Source organism: Rhinatrema bivittatum, chromosome 9 (genome assembly GCF_901001135.1).
Source record: "Rhinatrema bivittatum chromosome 9, aRhiBiv1.1, whole genome shotgun sequence".
Lineage (NCBI taxonomy): Eukaryota > Metazoa > Chordata > Amphibia > Gymnophiona > Rhinatrematidae > Rhinatrema > Rhinatrema bivittatum.
Genome location: NC_042623.1, coordinates 157,748,943 through 157,765,151, shown reverse-complemented (window position 1 = coordinate 157,765,151; position 16,209 = coordinate 157,748,943). Strand labels below are relative to the sequence as shown.

At 45.7% G+C, this 16,209-nt stretch overlaps 1 protein-coding gene across 3 annotated transcripts in view; it reads left to right on the top strand.

The window, feature by feature from the left end:
• ANKMY1 (ankyrin repeat and MYND domain containing 1) overlaps positions 1–16,209 on the top strand; it is a 278,322-nt gene that overhangs the window by 27,692 nt on the left and 234,421 nt on the right. For 2 of the 3 annotated variants that reach the window (XM_029616456.1, XM_029616458.1), the window contains one exon: positions 15,706–15,862. In XM_029616456.1, the coding sequence (XP_029472316.1) occupies positions 15,722–15,862 (141 nt within the window). In that variant the 5' untranslated portion in view covers positions 15,706–15,721. Of the gene's footprint in view, positions 1–11,841; positions 12,058–15,705; positions 15,863–16,209 lie in introns of those variants that run through there. The other variant, XM_029616457.1, reaches the window with a different exon arrangement.

Genomic DNA, 16,209 nt, shown 5'->3' with positions numbered 1-16,209 from the left:
TCAAAGTCCCTTGCTGGTTCAGGATTCTTCTAAGTACAAAAGAAGGATGGATCCCTTAGGCCCTGTATCCATTACCGGGGCCTCAATAAATTCACCCTTAAGAATTGCTATCCCCTACTGCTAATCTTTGAACTCTTTGATAGACTCCAGGTTGCACACATTTTTATAACCTTATTCAGATCCAACAGGGTGATGAGTAGAAGACTGACTTCAGTATCAGAGACAGGCACTACAAGTATACTGTCATGCCCTTTGGACTTTGTAATGATCCTGCCATTTTCCAAGCCTTTGTCAATAATGTGTTTCAAGCTTCCTCTCTCAATACGTATTGGTCTACCTTGATAATATCTTGATTTTCTTCCCAGATTTGACCACTCAAAACCACATATAGCAGAGGTACTCTTTCATCTTTGCCAGCACCAGTTTATCCTGTGTCAGCCCTCTCATTTCTTGTCTGTATTGGGGCTTCCCCCATTCTTATATCTAGGTGGCCACCAGCACTGTAGGGCTCAACCCGAAGGGAAGATGGCTAGCCTAGGCTAAAGTCCATCTACTGTTGATAGCCTGAATTTGACACCTCTGTGACTAGGCCACTCACTTCTGGGGTAACCCAGATTACAGTCTTTACAGGAACTGGTTAAAAGATAGAAAACAGAGAGCAAGACTAAATGGTCATTTTTCTCATTGGAGAAAGGTTAATAGTAGAGTACCCCAAGGATGTTTTCTGGGACCACTAATTTTAATATATTTATAAATGACCTGGAAATGGGAACAAATGAGGTGGTGAAAATTGCAGATGGCTCAAAATTATTCAGACTTGTTAAATCACAAGTGGATTGTGAGAAATTACAATATAAAAACTTTTAAATAAAATAAATAAGAGGACATTGAAAGACTGGGAGATTGGTCACTCAAATGGCAGATGACATTTAATAATATAGACAAGTGCAAAGTGATTCACTTATGGAAGAGCAATGTAAATTATAGCTACACAATGCAAGGTTTCACTTTAGGAGTCACCACTCAGGAAAAGGATCTAGATAACATGTTGAAATTCTCTGCTCAATTTGTGGTGGCAGCCAAGAAAGCAAATTGAATGCTAGGAATTATTAGGAAAGGAATGGAGAATAAAACATAGAATATCATAATATTATAATGCCTCTGTATCACTTCATGGTGCAACCACATCTTGATATTATGTGCAGTTCTGTTCACTGTATCCCAAAAAAGATATAGCAGAATTAAAAAAGGTACAGAGAAGGGTGACCAAAGTAATATAAGGGATGGAATGATTCCCTTATGACAGGGCTTTCTAAATCTGTCCTGGGGGCCCAACAGCCAGTTGGGTTTTCAGGATACCCACAATAAATATGCATGAAATAAATTTGCATATCATGGAGACTCATAATATGCATATTTGTCTCATGCATATCCATTGTGGATAGCCTGAAAACCCAACTGGCTATGGGGTCCCCAGGAAAGGTTTTGGAAACCCTGCCCTATGAGGAAAGGCTAAAGAGATAAGGGCTCTTCAGCTTGGAAAAGAGAAGGCTGAAGGGATATATAATAGAGGTCTATAAAATAATAAGTAGATTAGGTGAGCGCAAATCGGTTATTTACTTTTTCAAAAAGTACAAAATCTAGGGGAAATGCAATGAAGTTACTAAGTAGTACATTTAAAACAAATAGGAGAAAATATTGTTTTGCTCGTCACATAATTAAACTTTAGAATTCATTGCCAGAGGAAATGGTGAAAGCTGTTAGTGTAGCTGGATTTAAAAAAGGATTGGACAAGTTTCTGGAGGAAACATGGTTTAATGGAACAAAGTCAGCATGGCTTTACCCAAAGCAAGTCTTGCCTCACAAAACTGCTTCATTTTTTTGAAGGAGTTAATAAACATGTGGATAAAGGTGAACCGGTAGATGTAGTGTACTTGGATTTTCAGAAGGCATTTGACAAAGTCCATCATGAGAGGCTTCTAGGAAAAGTAAAAAGTCATGGAATAGGTGGCGATGTCCTTTCGTGGATTACAAACTGGCTAAAAGACAGGAAACAGAGAGTAGGATTAAATGGACAATTTTCTCAGTGGAAGGGAGTGGGCAGTGGAGTGCCTCAGGCATCTGTATTGGGACCCTTACTTTTCAATATATTTATAAATGATCTGGAAAGAAATACGACGAGTGAGGTAATCAAATTTGCAGATGATACAAAATTGTTCAGAGTCGTTAAATCACAAGCAGATTGTGATAAATTGCAGGAAGACCTTGTGGGACTGGAAAATTGGGCATCAAAATGGCAAATGAAATTTAATGTGGATAAGTGCAAGGTGATGCATATAGGGAAAAATAACCCATGCTATAATTACACAATGTTAGGTTCCATATTAGGTGCTACTACCAAGAAAGAGATCTAGGCGTCATAGTGGATAACACATTGAAATCGTCGGTTCAGTGTGCTGCGGCAGTCAAAAAAGCAAACAGAATGTTGGGAATTATTAGAAAGGGAATGGTGGATAAAACAGAAAATATCATAATGCCTCTGTATCGCTCCATGGTTGTTGGTGTTTGAGCTGGTTGTGGGTGGATCCTTGGGCCGGTGGCAGATAACCAGGCCCCCGGGGGAAGATCCCGAGAGGGACCACCAGTCAGGCTCAGAGTATGGAGACAGACACACACTAGTTCTTTTATTAAACTGTATATTGAACCACCAGAAGTGGCAGTAGTGAGCTGGAAGTGCCCGGCAGGGCTGTAGTCCCTCAGATACTGGAACACCGATCCTGGATAACTGAGCTGTAGAGAAACTGAATATAGTGAGCAGGCAAGGTATGCAGAGTTCAGAAACAGAACCTTGATGGTAACACTCACACAATAGTCTCTAGAAGTAGTCCAGGTGTTGGAATGAGTTAGGCCCTTGAGGAGCGAGTACTTGGTTCCAGGGAAAGCGCTGAGAGAGAGAGTAACTCACTGGTGTAGTAGGCAGCGATGACTTCCAGGCAGAATAAGTATTCAGCAACCAGTCCGGGAACATGGGCCCTCGAGGAGCGAGTATCGGTTCCTGACTGACCTGAAAAACAGAGAGCGAGGCCCCCGAGGAGCGGGTACCCCTGGTAAGTCCGAGGAGGCAGAGTAGCTTGGAGAGAACTCTTGTACGTATCCAAATCCTTGCTAACTCGATTAGTTAGCAATTTCAAAGACCTTATATATCCGGCACGGATGACGTCATCTTAGGGGGACGCCCCTGAGGTTTGCGCCACTGCTGGAACACAAGTCGGGGCTGCGCCGCTCGCGTGCCCCTAGGCTCCTGTGAATCATGGCAGATTGCAGCATCGAGCCGTTCCGGGGACGCCGGAGGAAGACGGCCGGAGGACGCCATGGTAGCCAACCTACCACTTGAGCGAGGGAGTCGCCAAAGAAGTAAGGTGGGTGGAGTGGAGATGGGCAGCGACAGTCGCAACAGTACCCCCCTTCAAAGGGCGATTTCCTCTTCGGGTACCAGGCTTAGGTTTTGAAGGATGCGCGAGGTGGAACTGATGAAGCATCTCTTTGTCCAGAATATTGGTCCGAGGCTCCCAAGAGTTTTCTTCAGGGCCGAAACCTTTCCACTTTAGAAGGTATTCAAAAGTATTGCCTCTTTTACCAACATCCAGGACCTCTTCGACTTTGAATTCTAAGTCATCTTCTGCATTGATGACAGGTGGATCTTGAGGCTTGGAAGAAATTTCACTGAGTATGAGTTGTTTCAGATGAAACATGAAAAGCGTTATGAAGCAGCAGTGAATGAGCTGCTGGGATGTCACTGAGCTTCAGTGGAAGTGGCGGTGTTGGGGTACGTCCATAGCCCACTTCAAAAGATGACACAGTAGTGGAACTTTCATCTTGATGGAGGGACTCTTCACGTCTTCCACTAGACATCTGAGAATGAAGTTGCCTTCTGCCCCTGAGTTCACCAGGACAGGAGTCAGCAGAGGAAAGGATGCGGTATGGCCTAAGAACAGTCCTCCTGCAGGACTTAGGCCCGTCCGTTTCCCGGACGAATGGGGCATGTAGAGACATGGCTGGGCTAACCACAGTACATGAAAAGGCCGCGCGTTTTCCAAAGTCTTCTTTCTTCGAAAGTTAAATGTCCATGACCAAGTTGCATCGGTTCTTCTTTATCAGCAGCAAGAATTACTGGAACCATCCGAGGTGCGAATATAGAACCAGCCTGTTTCAACCCAGGTAGCACCTTAGGCCGGAGTTCCTTCACCTTGTCCCGGAGCCAGTGATCAATCTGAGTGGCCAAGGCTACTAATTTGTCCAGGGAGTCAGGTGTTTCGCGAGCGGCCAGCTCTTCTTTTAAACGGGTATCCAGGCCTCTGCAAAAGAGTGTCTTGAGACATTTGGGGTCCCAGCAAAGTTCTGCCGCAAGAGTCTTAAACTTGATGGCAAATTCAGCCAATGATCTGCTGCCTTGCTTCAATTCCACCAAAGCAGAACCATCTACAGCAGTATGAGCAGGGTCATTAAAAACGGATTTAAGCAAGTCCATAAATCCTTCTATGTCCTGCAAAATTGGGTCCTTGGGCTCCCCAAGGTAGATGCCCAAGACAAGGCCCTACCATCCAGGTATGAAAGGATGTAGGTGGTCTTGGAAAGAGCCAAAGGAAATAAAGATGGCTGTAAGACAAAGTGCATGCAGCACTGGTTTAAGAAGCCCCGGGCCTTCTGAATTTCACCGGAAAAGCAGATTGGAGCCACTAGTGGTACAGCAGTTTTTAAAGTTACTCCTGTAACTGACCTTCTTGGTTGGAAGCTGTGCCTTGAACCTTCTGTGTGTGTAACTGATGAAACGCTGAAGTAAGTTTCTCCAAAGCGTCTTGCTGCTCCACAATGCGCTGGGCCAGGCCCGGTATGGCCTGCAAGACATTAAGCTGTGCCAGATCCATGGAGTTAGCAATCTGTTGGTGTTTGAGGTAGTTTAGGGTGGATCCTTGAGCCGGTGGCAGATGACCACGCCCCCAGGAGGAAGATCCCGAGAGGGACCACCAGTCAGGCTCAGAGTATGGAGACAGACACACACTAGTTCTTTTATTAAACTGTATATTGAACCAGAGGTGGCAGTAGTGAGCTGGAAGTGCCCGGCAGGGCTATACTCCCTCAGGTACTGGAACAGCTATCCTGGATAACTGAGCTGTAGAGAAACTGAAATTAGTGAGCAGGCAGGGTATGCAGAGTTCAGGAACAGAACCTTGATGGTAACACTCACACAATAGTCTCTAGAAGTAGTCCAGATGTTGGAATGAGTTAGGCCCTCGAGGAGCGAGTACCTGGTTCCAGGGAAAGCTCTGAGAGAGTGAGAGAGTAACTCACTGGTGTAGTAGGCAGCGATGACTTCCAGGCAGAATAGGTATTCAGCAACCAGTCCGGGAACATGGGCCCTCGAGGAGCAAGTACCGGTTCCTGACTGACCTGAAAAACAAAGAGAGAGCGAGGCCCCCGAGGAGCGGGTACCCCTGGTAAGTCCGAGGAGGCAGAGTAGCTTGGAAAGAACCCTTGTATGTATTCAACTCCTTGCTAACTCGATTAGTTAGCCACTTCAGAGACCTTATATATCCGGCACGGATGACATCATCTCAGAGGGTCGCCCCTGAGGTTCACGCCACTGCTGGTACATCAGTTGGGGCCGCACCGCGCGTGTGCCCCTAGGCTCCTCTGAATCATGGCGGATTGCAGCGTCGAGCCGCTCCGGGGACGCCAGAGGAAGACGGCTGGAGGACGCTGCGGCAGCCAACCTACCACTTGAGCAAGAGGACGTCGCCAAAGAGGTAAGGAGGGCGGAGTGGAGATGTCGGGCAGCGACGGTCGCAACAATAGTGAGACTGCACCTTGAATACTGTGTACAATTCTGGTCGCCGCATCTCAAAAAAGATATATTTGCAATGGAGAAGGTACAGAGAAGGGCTACCAAAATGACAAGGGGAATGGAACAGTTCCCCTATGAGGAAAGACTAAAAAGGTTAGGACTTTTCAGCTTGGAGAAGAGAAGACTGAGGGGGGATATGATAGAGGTGTTTAAAATCATGAGAGGTCTAGAACAGTTAGATGTGAATCGGTTATTTACTCCTTCGGATAATAGAAAGACTAGGGGGCACTCCATGAAGTTAGCATGTTGCACATTTAAAACTAATCGGAGAAAGTTCTTCTTCACTCAACACACAATTAAACTCTGGAATTTGTTGCCAGAGGATGTGGTTAATGCAGTTAGTGTAGCTGTGTTTAAAAAAGGTTTGGATAAGTTCTTGGAGGAGAAGTCCATTACCTGCTATTAATTAAGTTGACTTAGAAAATAGCCACTGCTATTAATAGCAACAGTAACATGGAATAGACTTAGTTTTGGGGTACTTGCTAGGTTCTTATGGCTTGGATTGGCCACTGTTAGAAACAGGATGCTGGGCTTGATGAATCCTTGGTCTGACCCAGTCTGGCATGTTCTTAAAAGTCCATAAATCATTATTAAGGTGGACTTGGGGAAATCCACTGTTTAATTGTGGGATAAGCAGCATGGAATCTATTCCTTCCAGTTACTTATAATCTTGATTGGACACTGTTGGAAACAGGATACTGGTCTTGATGATCCTATGATTTCATCCAGTATGGCAAATCTGTTCTTCTGTTCTTATATGTAGTTGGTTCAGTTGTGTGAACCTTGCACTCCTAGAGCTGCTACCAGTAAGGAAGACCAGTAATCAAAAGGTATATCCACAGGGACCCCACACCTCCTCTAAGAGCAGCCAAGCCACAAGCAGGGGTTATATGTATAATGTATCTAGTATTTTAGGAATCCCCTTATATAAAATTACAGCATAGGGAGATTAGAAGCACACATGAGGTGGTCCTTTTAGAAGCCTTACACTTGAAAACAGAGAAGACGCGTGATATAGATGTTCTGGCTAGGAGCTGCATAAATGTGAAGCAGGCTGCTGCTTAAAGGTCTATAAAATTACCTCCATGTCCCATAAGAACATAAGAAATTGCCATGCTGGGTCAGACCAAGGGTCCATCAAGCCCTGTTTCCAACAGAGGCCAAACCAGGCCACAAGAACCTGGAAATTACCCAAACACCAAGAAGATCCCATGCTACTGATGCAATTAATAGCAGTGGCTATTGTTGTGCTGGAGGTGGACCCTTGGCCTGGTGCAGGATTGGTACGGCCCTCTGGTTGGACCCAGAGAGCACCTGCCACCAGGAGGTTGAGCACACGAGGAGACGGGGCTAGCTTGAGCTTCGCCACTAAAAGTTCGGGGTTTCCGCGGGTTGAGCCCTTGGGTACCCGGACTGCCTGGACTTAGGTGGGCCTCAGAGGATCTCCCGGAGAGGTGTGCCCACCACGAGTAAGGGTGCGCGGCTGATGCAGAGATTATGGAGCAGTCCTGAGCTGGAGCCTCCGGAGACCTCGGGGAGGTAACAGTTCAGGAAGGTACTCCGGGCGGCACAGGCAGCGCCTATGGTCTGATGGAACGAAGGCTGTGAGTAGAGTCCAAGCAGGTTGGTCTGGTGGTTACAGAAGGCGAGAAGAGAGTGTCCGAGTGAAGCACAACGGTCAAAACCAGGGTATCCGTCCAGAAGTGGTCAGCCAAAGCAAGGGTCAGATCCAAGGTCAAGATCCAAGGTCAGATCCAAGGTCAATCCGAAATAAGTCAAGGCAAGCAAGAGTCAGTTCCAGGCGGTGGTCAATGTGGTCAGTAGGCAGGCAGAGGTCGGGTCCAGGCAGGGGTCAGTCATAGTCAGGCAAGCAGAGTTCAGTACCGAGAATCAGTCCAAAGGGTACTACCAGAGAACGTGGAGCAGGGACAAGACAGACGCTGGAAGACACGGAGGACCATGGGAACACAGGAACGCTGGAACAAGGAGACACTGGAACAAGGAGACACTGGAATGCAGGATCAGGCACAGGAATAAGGAACAGGCAAACTAGTACACCGAGTTGTCGACCTGATTGACAATGCGAGGTCCTGGAGACAGGGCCTCGCTGTTTATAGTCCCCTTAAGTAATGTCATCGGGAGGCATCTGGGTCGAGGTTCCGCCCTCGGCCCTTTAGGTGAGAGGACGTCGGCTGCGTGCGTGCCTAGGGACGGGGCTGAAGAAGTTGATGACACGGAGCCCCGACGGGCGCTCCGCTGAGAGGCCTGAGGTGTGGAGTAGGCTGGAGAAGGCCGTGGCAAGACCAGCACTATTAGAGGGCAGTTAATGGACTTGTCCTCCAAGAACTTATCCAAACCTTTTTTGAACCCAGCTACACTAACTGCATTAACCACATCCTCTGGCAACAAATTCCAGAGCTTAATTGTGCGTTGAGTGAAAAAAACTTTTCTCCGATTAGTCTTAAATATGCTACTTGCTAGCTTCATGGAATGCCCCCTAGTCCTTCTATTATCCGAAAATGTAAATAACCGATTCACATCTACTCGTTCACGACCTCTCATGATCTTAAAGACCTCTATCATGTCTCCCCTCAGCCATCTCTTCTCCAAGTTGAACAGACCTAACCTCTTCAGCCTTTCCTCATAGGGGAGCTGTTCCATCCCCTTTATCATTTTGGTTGCCGTTCTCTGTACCTTCTCCATTGCAACTATATCTTTTTTGAGATGTGGCGACCAGAATTTCTGGGGCGGCATATTGAAAGCTCGTTCAGCCCTCAATAGCTAGATAAGTGACTTAACCTACTATATAGTGGTCGCTGAATATACTCAGATATTCAGCAACCTACTATATAGTGGTCGCTGAATATACTCAGATATTCAGCAGCCCACTAGATAGCTGGATAATTCCAGCTATCTTTTAGCCGCATTAAAAGTGGGTGGGAGGTGAACGGACCAGGGTGGCGCTACTTATCCAATTAACTTAACCAGATAAGTAGCAATATTCACTCCTATCCGGTTAAGGTAATCGAATAAGTTTGAGCAGCCATAGAACTAGTCTAACTTAGCTGGATATAACTTATCCAGCTAAGTAGCGATTGCTGCACAGATATTCAGCGGCATAGCCAAGCCGCTGAATATCCCTTATAACTTAGCTGGATACAGCTGAATATTGGGCCGCTGGTGTAGCAGGAAAGAAATTCAAGATTTCAAAGACTACAAAGATGGCATGTCTACCAGCCTAAAAACTATTGTCTGATTTATGGCCAGCACAGCCTTCCCCTCTCTATGCACACAATTGTTACAGGTAGCGCATTGTGTTTTTTTCAGCAGCCTCTCATCTCCCATATACCAATCCTTCCAAGTCTTACACCTTTCAAAGAAACTCTGCTTGTTCAGAGACTCCTGTTCCTTTATTGTACAAGGCTTCCAGGATCCAGTGCTTTCAGAGAACTTATAGACCAAAGGCCCCATTTGAGAGCAATCAGTCAATCCTTGGTGATTAAATTAGCTGGCACCTTCACCCACTTCTACCACAGGTAATTGAAATGGACTAAAACACTGAACATTTAAGGCAGTCATCAGAATTGGTCTAGCACACGGAGCTTTGTTTGTGTGTAATTGTCATCAGCAATTCCACATTCAGACTGATTTCTCAGCATAAAGGATTTGAAGGATGGAAGAAATGATTATCTCAAGAAAATCTGGTCTGGATATATTGTAAGGAAACAAACAACCGAACATAAGGTTCATTTCCAGGCGGTATGAAATACTGATTGACAGGGAATAAACCAGACACTGATGATTGTATAGTAATGCACCCCATCCATGCTAGCCTAACTTGCAAGGTAGACCTTGTGAAGGTGGTGTTATGAATCCTCCTGTAGTGGTGCTACGGGATGCTCTTCACCTCTTCCTGGAGGCTGCTCCGAAGCTGGGGTCTCGCCTACGAACTATCCAGGATTTGCTCCAGGGCCTGGGAGGCCTCAATGTCCTTGGGGTCTGCCTGAAGCTTGCTTGTGTCTGCATGGACTTCCTGGTTTGGGCCACACCCTTCTCCCTAGTGGCTGGCCTGCAGCACTTCTCCTTTGTTATAGGGCCAGCTAGGTGTGGCCCATCCAAATTCCTCCCAGGGAGTCGCCTGTCTGCAGCCCTATAAAAGGACTTCAACTTCCAGTCAGTTTTGCCTTCGCAATGAGCCTGAGCCAGTTGTCTGAGGAGCTTTTCCCTCCTTTTGGACTCCATGTTCCTGCTCTTGCTTGGTGTTCCAGTATTCCAAGGGATCCCTCTTCGTTTTGTCTTTACTGTTCCTGATTCCGGTCTCTGATGTCCTGATGTCCAGGATGTCCTGTCTCTGCCCTCCGGATGTTCCTGAAGGCCTGATGTCCTTGATGGCTAGAGGTCCTTTTGTTCCTGATCTTCCTGATGTCTGTTCCTGCAATGTTCCAGCTCTCCTAGTCCTCCAGGTGGCCACCTTGAGGGTAAATCCGTTCTGTCCGGTTCCTGTTTCCGGTCACTGGAGCCTCTGCCAGCTGGATTCCTTTCCTGTGCTCGTCCCGCTCTCCGCGTGGTCTGTGACCAGTCTCTTTAGGCTGTGTAGGGCACGCAGTGGGACAGGATGGTCCGCGACCAGCCCATTGGGTTCGCCCGTGAAGGTGGGCTGTGTAGGGTGCCCTGAGAGACAGTGCCAATGTCTACCTTCCCAGCTTCTCGCCTCGTCTGTGATGTCTTCGCATCAGCCCTCGTTTGTGATGTCTTCGTCTCAGCCTTCAAGCTTCAGCCCTTGTCCGCCCTCGTCTCTTATCCAGCCTGCCGCCTGTGCTGCTCCCTGCAGCAGGTCCGAAAGGGCTGGGAGTAGTTGGAGGACCACTCGGAGACCAATCTTGCGTGGTTGGCCTCATCCAGGCATGCAGGTCGGCAGGGGCCTGGTCAGCTTCAACCCCAGATGAGGTCCATCTTACCTCAAGGGGCACACATCCTCACCCGGAGCGCTCCCAGCCAGTGGAGCGCAAAGGTGGCATAGCAGCTAGCACTGTGGCCTCTAGGACAGGCAGGACTAGTCCAGGTTTTATCCACATTGAGAAATCTATATATTTATTTATTTAAAATAATTTATATCCCGTACCCTCCAAAGTTTGGTGTGGGATATGTCTATCTACATAAAATAAAAAATACAGCATAAAAATAAAAAACAAATAAGAAAAGGACAATAACATACTGCAAATGTATATGCAACAGGCGCCAAAAACAGAGAAAAGATTATTCAGAGCCTAATGCAAATGCCTGGCAAAATAGAGTTGTTTTTTTAGGGATTTATTTATTTTATTTAAAGTTTTTCTATACCGGCATTCATGATACAATCACATCATGCTGGTTTACAATTAACAAGGGGTGTAAAATGAACTTGAAACATGGAACAAGTGAAGAGAAACAATGAAGTTACAATAAGACAAGGCTGCTCAAAACTGGGGGAAGAAGAAAAAGCTAGAAAATTTAACAGAAAGAGGAGTAATTATTTACAATATTCTGAAGTGACTGTCTATAGTTGTTGTTGAATTAAGATTCAGTTAGGGTCTGGAAAGGCTTGTTTAAACAACCAAGTCTTAAGCCTTTTTCTGAATGTTGGAAGGCAAGGTCCCTGTCTAAGATCCGGTGGAATGGAATTCCATATCGATGGTCCTGCTGTGGAGAAGCCCGGTCTCTAAATGTTAGGTGTTGTGTGGTTTTGATTTGGGGTACATGTAGTGATCCTCTGTAAGCTTCTCTAATGGGTCTGGAAGAGGTATGTCGTCTGAGCGGGATTTGTAGGATAAGTGGAGCATGGTGATGGATGGCTTTATAGATAATGGTGATGGACTTATGAATAATTCTGAAATGTATTGGCAGCCAGTGTTTGAGGATGGGAGTAATGTGGTTTCTTCTCCTCGTGTTTTCAGTATTCTGGCTGCTGCGTTTTGGACTATCTGAAGAGGTTTGGTGGAAGATGAAGGGAGACCTAGTAAGATAGAATTACAATAGTCTATCTTGGAGAAGATTATTGCTGGAAGAACCGTTCTGCTTGGATATTGTGGATGATCAGTGGAATTGAATGCCAAAGAGTAGGCCTTGCAATGGAGAGCACTTGCTTGCCAGTGTTATATCTAATCTGGCAAATTTATGTGAGTATATGTCCAGAAGATTTTGAGAGGATGAATGGAGTGTTGTAACAGGAGAATAAACATGCAGGGAAAACAGTGGACCACTTCTGAAAGTCCGAGCAGATTGATCCAGCTGTTATCCCAAAATGCAGATATCCCACAAGTGTCAATATAATATACACACTTATTTACACTAATAATAATAAATTTGTGTATATTTGCTATCTGTTTTAATTATGTATATGTACAGTTTTTGTTTGCATACATCTGCCTCCTGCATATGTGCAAATACATGCAATATATGTGTGTATGACGGTATAAAAGAGTTTGCCCCACATCATGTCTTCCTACTAGTACCATGTCCTAGAGGAGTGGAGCACTCATCAGAAAACTCAACTTCCTAACCAGGGAGGTGGACCTTCAGGTCTGTCAAATGATGAAGGTTCAGCATCTCCTGTATGGCCTGAATCCAGGAGCTTGGGGTCCTATAGGATGGAGATCATGAGGGAGAAGATATGCTCAGTGTGAATGCGGTATTTCACAACAACCGCAATATAAGAACATAAGATATGCTATACTGGGTCAGACTAAGGGTCCATCAAGCTCAATATCTTATCTCCAACAGCAACCAATCCAAGTCACAAGTACCTGGCCCAAACATTAAATAGATCCCATGCTACGAAAGCCAGCAACAAGGAGTGACTATTCCCTATTGATTAATAGCACTTTATGGACTTTTCCTTCAGGAAATTATCCAACCCTTTTTTAAACCCAGCTACACTAACTGCCTTAACTACATATTCTGGCAATGCGTTCCAGAGCTTAATTATGCATTGAATGAAAATAATTGTCTCCAATTTGTTTTAATTGTGTTACTTTCTAACTTCATGGAGTGTCCCCTAGGCCTTGTGTTATCCAAAAGAGTAAATAACCATTCCCTTTATGTACCCAGATCAGTCCAGACTCCTGGGTTTTGCCTTCCCTCTAGCAGATGAAGACAGAGAAAGTTTTATTGACACTACCACATAACACAAGGTGCCACCTGCAGTCACAGTATTTCTCTGTCTCTAGCAGATGGTGGAGATGCAAAGCCTACAGTGAGATTGAAAAAAGAAAAGAGACTTTAGGAGGAGAGATTTTCATCCCAGGGGGTTAAGTCCTGGTAGGACCATTCTCCCCTGGTCTTTGAGGCGGATGAGCAGGGGGTTGGGACCCTTTATTGCTAGGTTCTTTTAAAAAAAAAAAAAAAAAGTAAAAAGTGGTGGGGGCTTTGCTTTGTGGCAGCAAGCCTTCTTCCATCTTCCCCTAACTGAAATTTCTGTGCTCAAGTGGCTCTGCATTTTGTTGTGAGTTTTTTAAGTAAATCCGGAGGTGCTTTAGTTGTGCAGCTCGGCGCCCATTTGTGATGTTGCAAGGGCTGTGCTGCAAAGTTTATGGAGTCGCGTGTCAGCTGCTGTTCCTGGTGCCTCTCCGGGGGAGAGGGCACTTCGGGGATGATTGTAGCGGCTTCAACCAGACGTCACGAGCCTGGGTGGCTCTCTTCAGCGGTGCAGTCTGTAGACCCCTTCTCTCTAAGTGCTGGAATGGTGGCCATTTTGTCTGCATTCGTGGTTCCTTCGCGGGCTGCAGAGGGGAAGAGGGATTTCGCTCCTCCTTTATCTCCGATGGTTTGGACCTCTGAGGGAGGTCAGGACATAGAGGGCCTTCTTTTGGGGGGGAGGGGGGAGGAAGATCTCCTGGAAAGCTTGGATTCCTCCGATTTTGTCCTGTTGTTGCACAGGGTTTACAAGGCCAAGAAAGCTGCAGGGCGGTAGAGAACTGTGCAAGGGGCTTTGGTGTGTCCAAGGCTGGCAAAGAGGGCTAGGCCTTCTCAGGCTGCAGGGGCTACTAGGGTCCGACGGGTCCCAGGGGCCTTGGCTACGATGACCACTGCGGAAAGCCCCTCTTGGGGTTCAGAGGTGGAGGATGCACAGGACCCGCTGGAGTCAGATCCGGTATTGGTGGATCAGGATTTGGACCAGACACGAGCAAAGGTCCCAGCTGTGGAAGGAGATGATTCTAAGGTGGTTTGGTTGTTCTGCAAGGAGGAGCTGGGTCCTCTGATACCCGCAGTTCTGGAGGAACTAGGTATAAAGCTCCCACAAGAGGAATCTGATCAGGAAGAAGTGGACCTGGTCATAGCTGGCTTTGGGGTCTGGCAAGGCCTTTTCCCTTCCACAAGTCAGTCAGGAAGTTGGTTTTTAGAGAGTGCGAAACTCTCGAGACCGGTTTGAAGGTTGGCAGGGCCATGGATAAGTTGTATCCTTTGCCAGAGAATATGCTTGAGCTTCTGAGGGTCCCTAAAGTGGATGCATTGGTTTCAGCTGTTACTAAGAAAATGACCATTCCAGTGGCTGGTTCTACAGCTTTGAAGGACTTTCAGGATAGGAAGCTGGAATTACAGCTCAAGAAGATCTTCGAGGTGTGGCTGTGTGTAGCAATTTTATGCTGAGAGCGGTCCTGCGCTGGTGCAGCAGCTGCAAGCAGGTAAGTCCTTATCTGACTCTGAGGCGAAGCAGACAGAGTAGCTGGAAGCTGTGGTGGCCTATGGAGTTGATGCTTTGTATGACCTCATCAGGACTTCGTCCAGGACCAAGATGTCGGCGGTTTCGGCCCAAAGACTCCTCTTGTTGAGGACTTGGTCGGCTGATGTTTCATCTAAGTCTCAGTTGGGAGCACTACCCTTTAAGGGGAAGTTGCTCTTTGGTCAGGACTTGGAGGATATGATGAAGGGAGAATAAGGGTCATAAATTGCCTGGAGATGAGCTGAAAGGAATGGGGTGTTTTCCTTCACGCTATCGCTTTTGAGGGAATAGGTGGTTCTGACCTCCCAGAGCAATCCTTGGGAAAGCAACCGTCCTGGAATCAGTCCTTTCGTGGGTGAAAGCCGGGTAGAGATGGTTTCTCCCAGGATGGCAGTAGACGCTTAATGAGGTGAGGCCAGTCCACTCCTCAGTTCCTGTGATAGGGGGTTAGTTGGCTGTTTTCTACAAGGAGTGGGCTAAGATCATGTCAGACCAGTGGGTCTTAAGCATGATAGAACACGGTTACACTTTAGAATTTGCTTGCCCTCTAAGAGACTTGCTCATGGTTTCCCCGTGTACTTACGAGGAAAAGAGGTTAGCAGTGAGGGGCATCATTAAACTATTTCCTCACATGCTCAGTAGAGAAAAAATTGTATGAGTTTAGAGAGAAGGGTCTGTTCAGCATGATCGGATGATGTCACCCATATATCATGGCTAATTCATCCTGCTGTTTGTAGAGAACACAGTTTATGGTAAGCATGCTTGCTTTCTTCAACATTGTGGATATTTTATTGTTTTTATTCTTTTTTTTTTTAACTGTACTTCTTGTTGAACTACAAGACATTCATGGCATCTTTTATAGAGTCTAGCAGGAATTTAGAGTGACACTGGAGAATGAACAGTGACGTGTTTAAGAGGCTATTAAAATGAATGCTGCATTTGAAACAGTTTCATTTTTAAACAGTAATTAATGCAGCATTTCAAATTATAATCTGATATCAATGGATCTGAAATGTTTTTTATGGGTTTGTAGTACTAATATGATCATACACACTTTTTATCATTTTTAATGACATAGTTGTTCCCTTTCTGAATTGGATTCCAGTTCAACCAAAGAAGAAATGGAAGATGTTAAACAAATGGTGACGAGCGTCAACAATGATTTGCATTATGTGGAATGGGCGGATGGTTCTACCTATAAAGGACAATTTTTAGTTGATACAAAAGTTGGATATGGAGAATTCACATGGGCCAATGGTGAGGTAAATGATTATATTATCTAAAAATCTTCTTCACTTACTTGATTTATAATGTCAACTGGCCCTTTCTCAAGGAGACAATTTGTCCCTGTGTTTCAGTTATAAAACACAATTTTCTACTCTACTCCTCTTCCCCTATCCCGAAAATCTCACTTGGACACATGCATTTTGATGGTAGACAGAGGTTTAAAAATAGGCTTCTTCCATTTTGCTCCTCAGTGCAGAGAGGTAAAACGTTGCACAATTTTTCAGGTTTCTCCAAAAAACTTTTATTATTTTACATGATGCATCTCACAGATTTCTGAAGAAAACTAGAACTTCTTAGTGGTCTGACAACATGCCTTTCTATT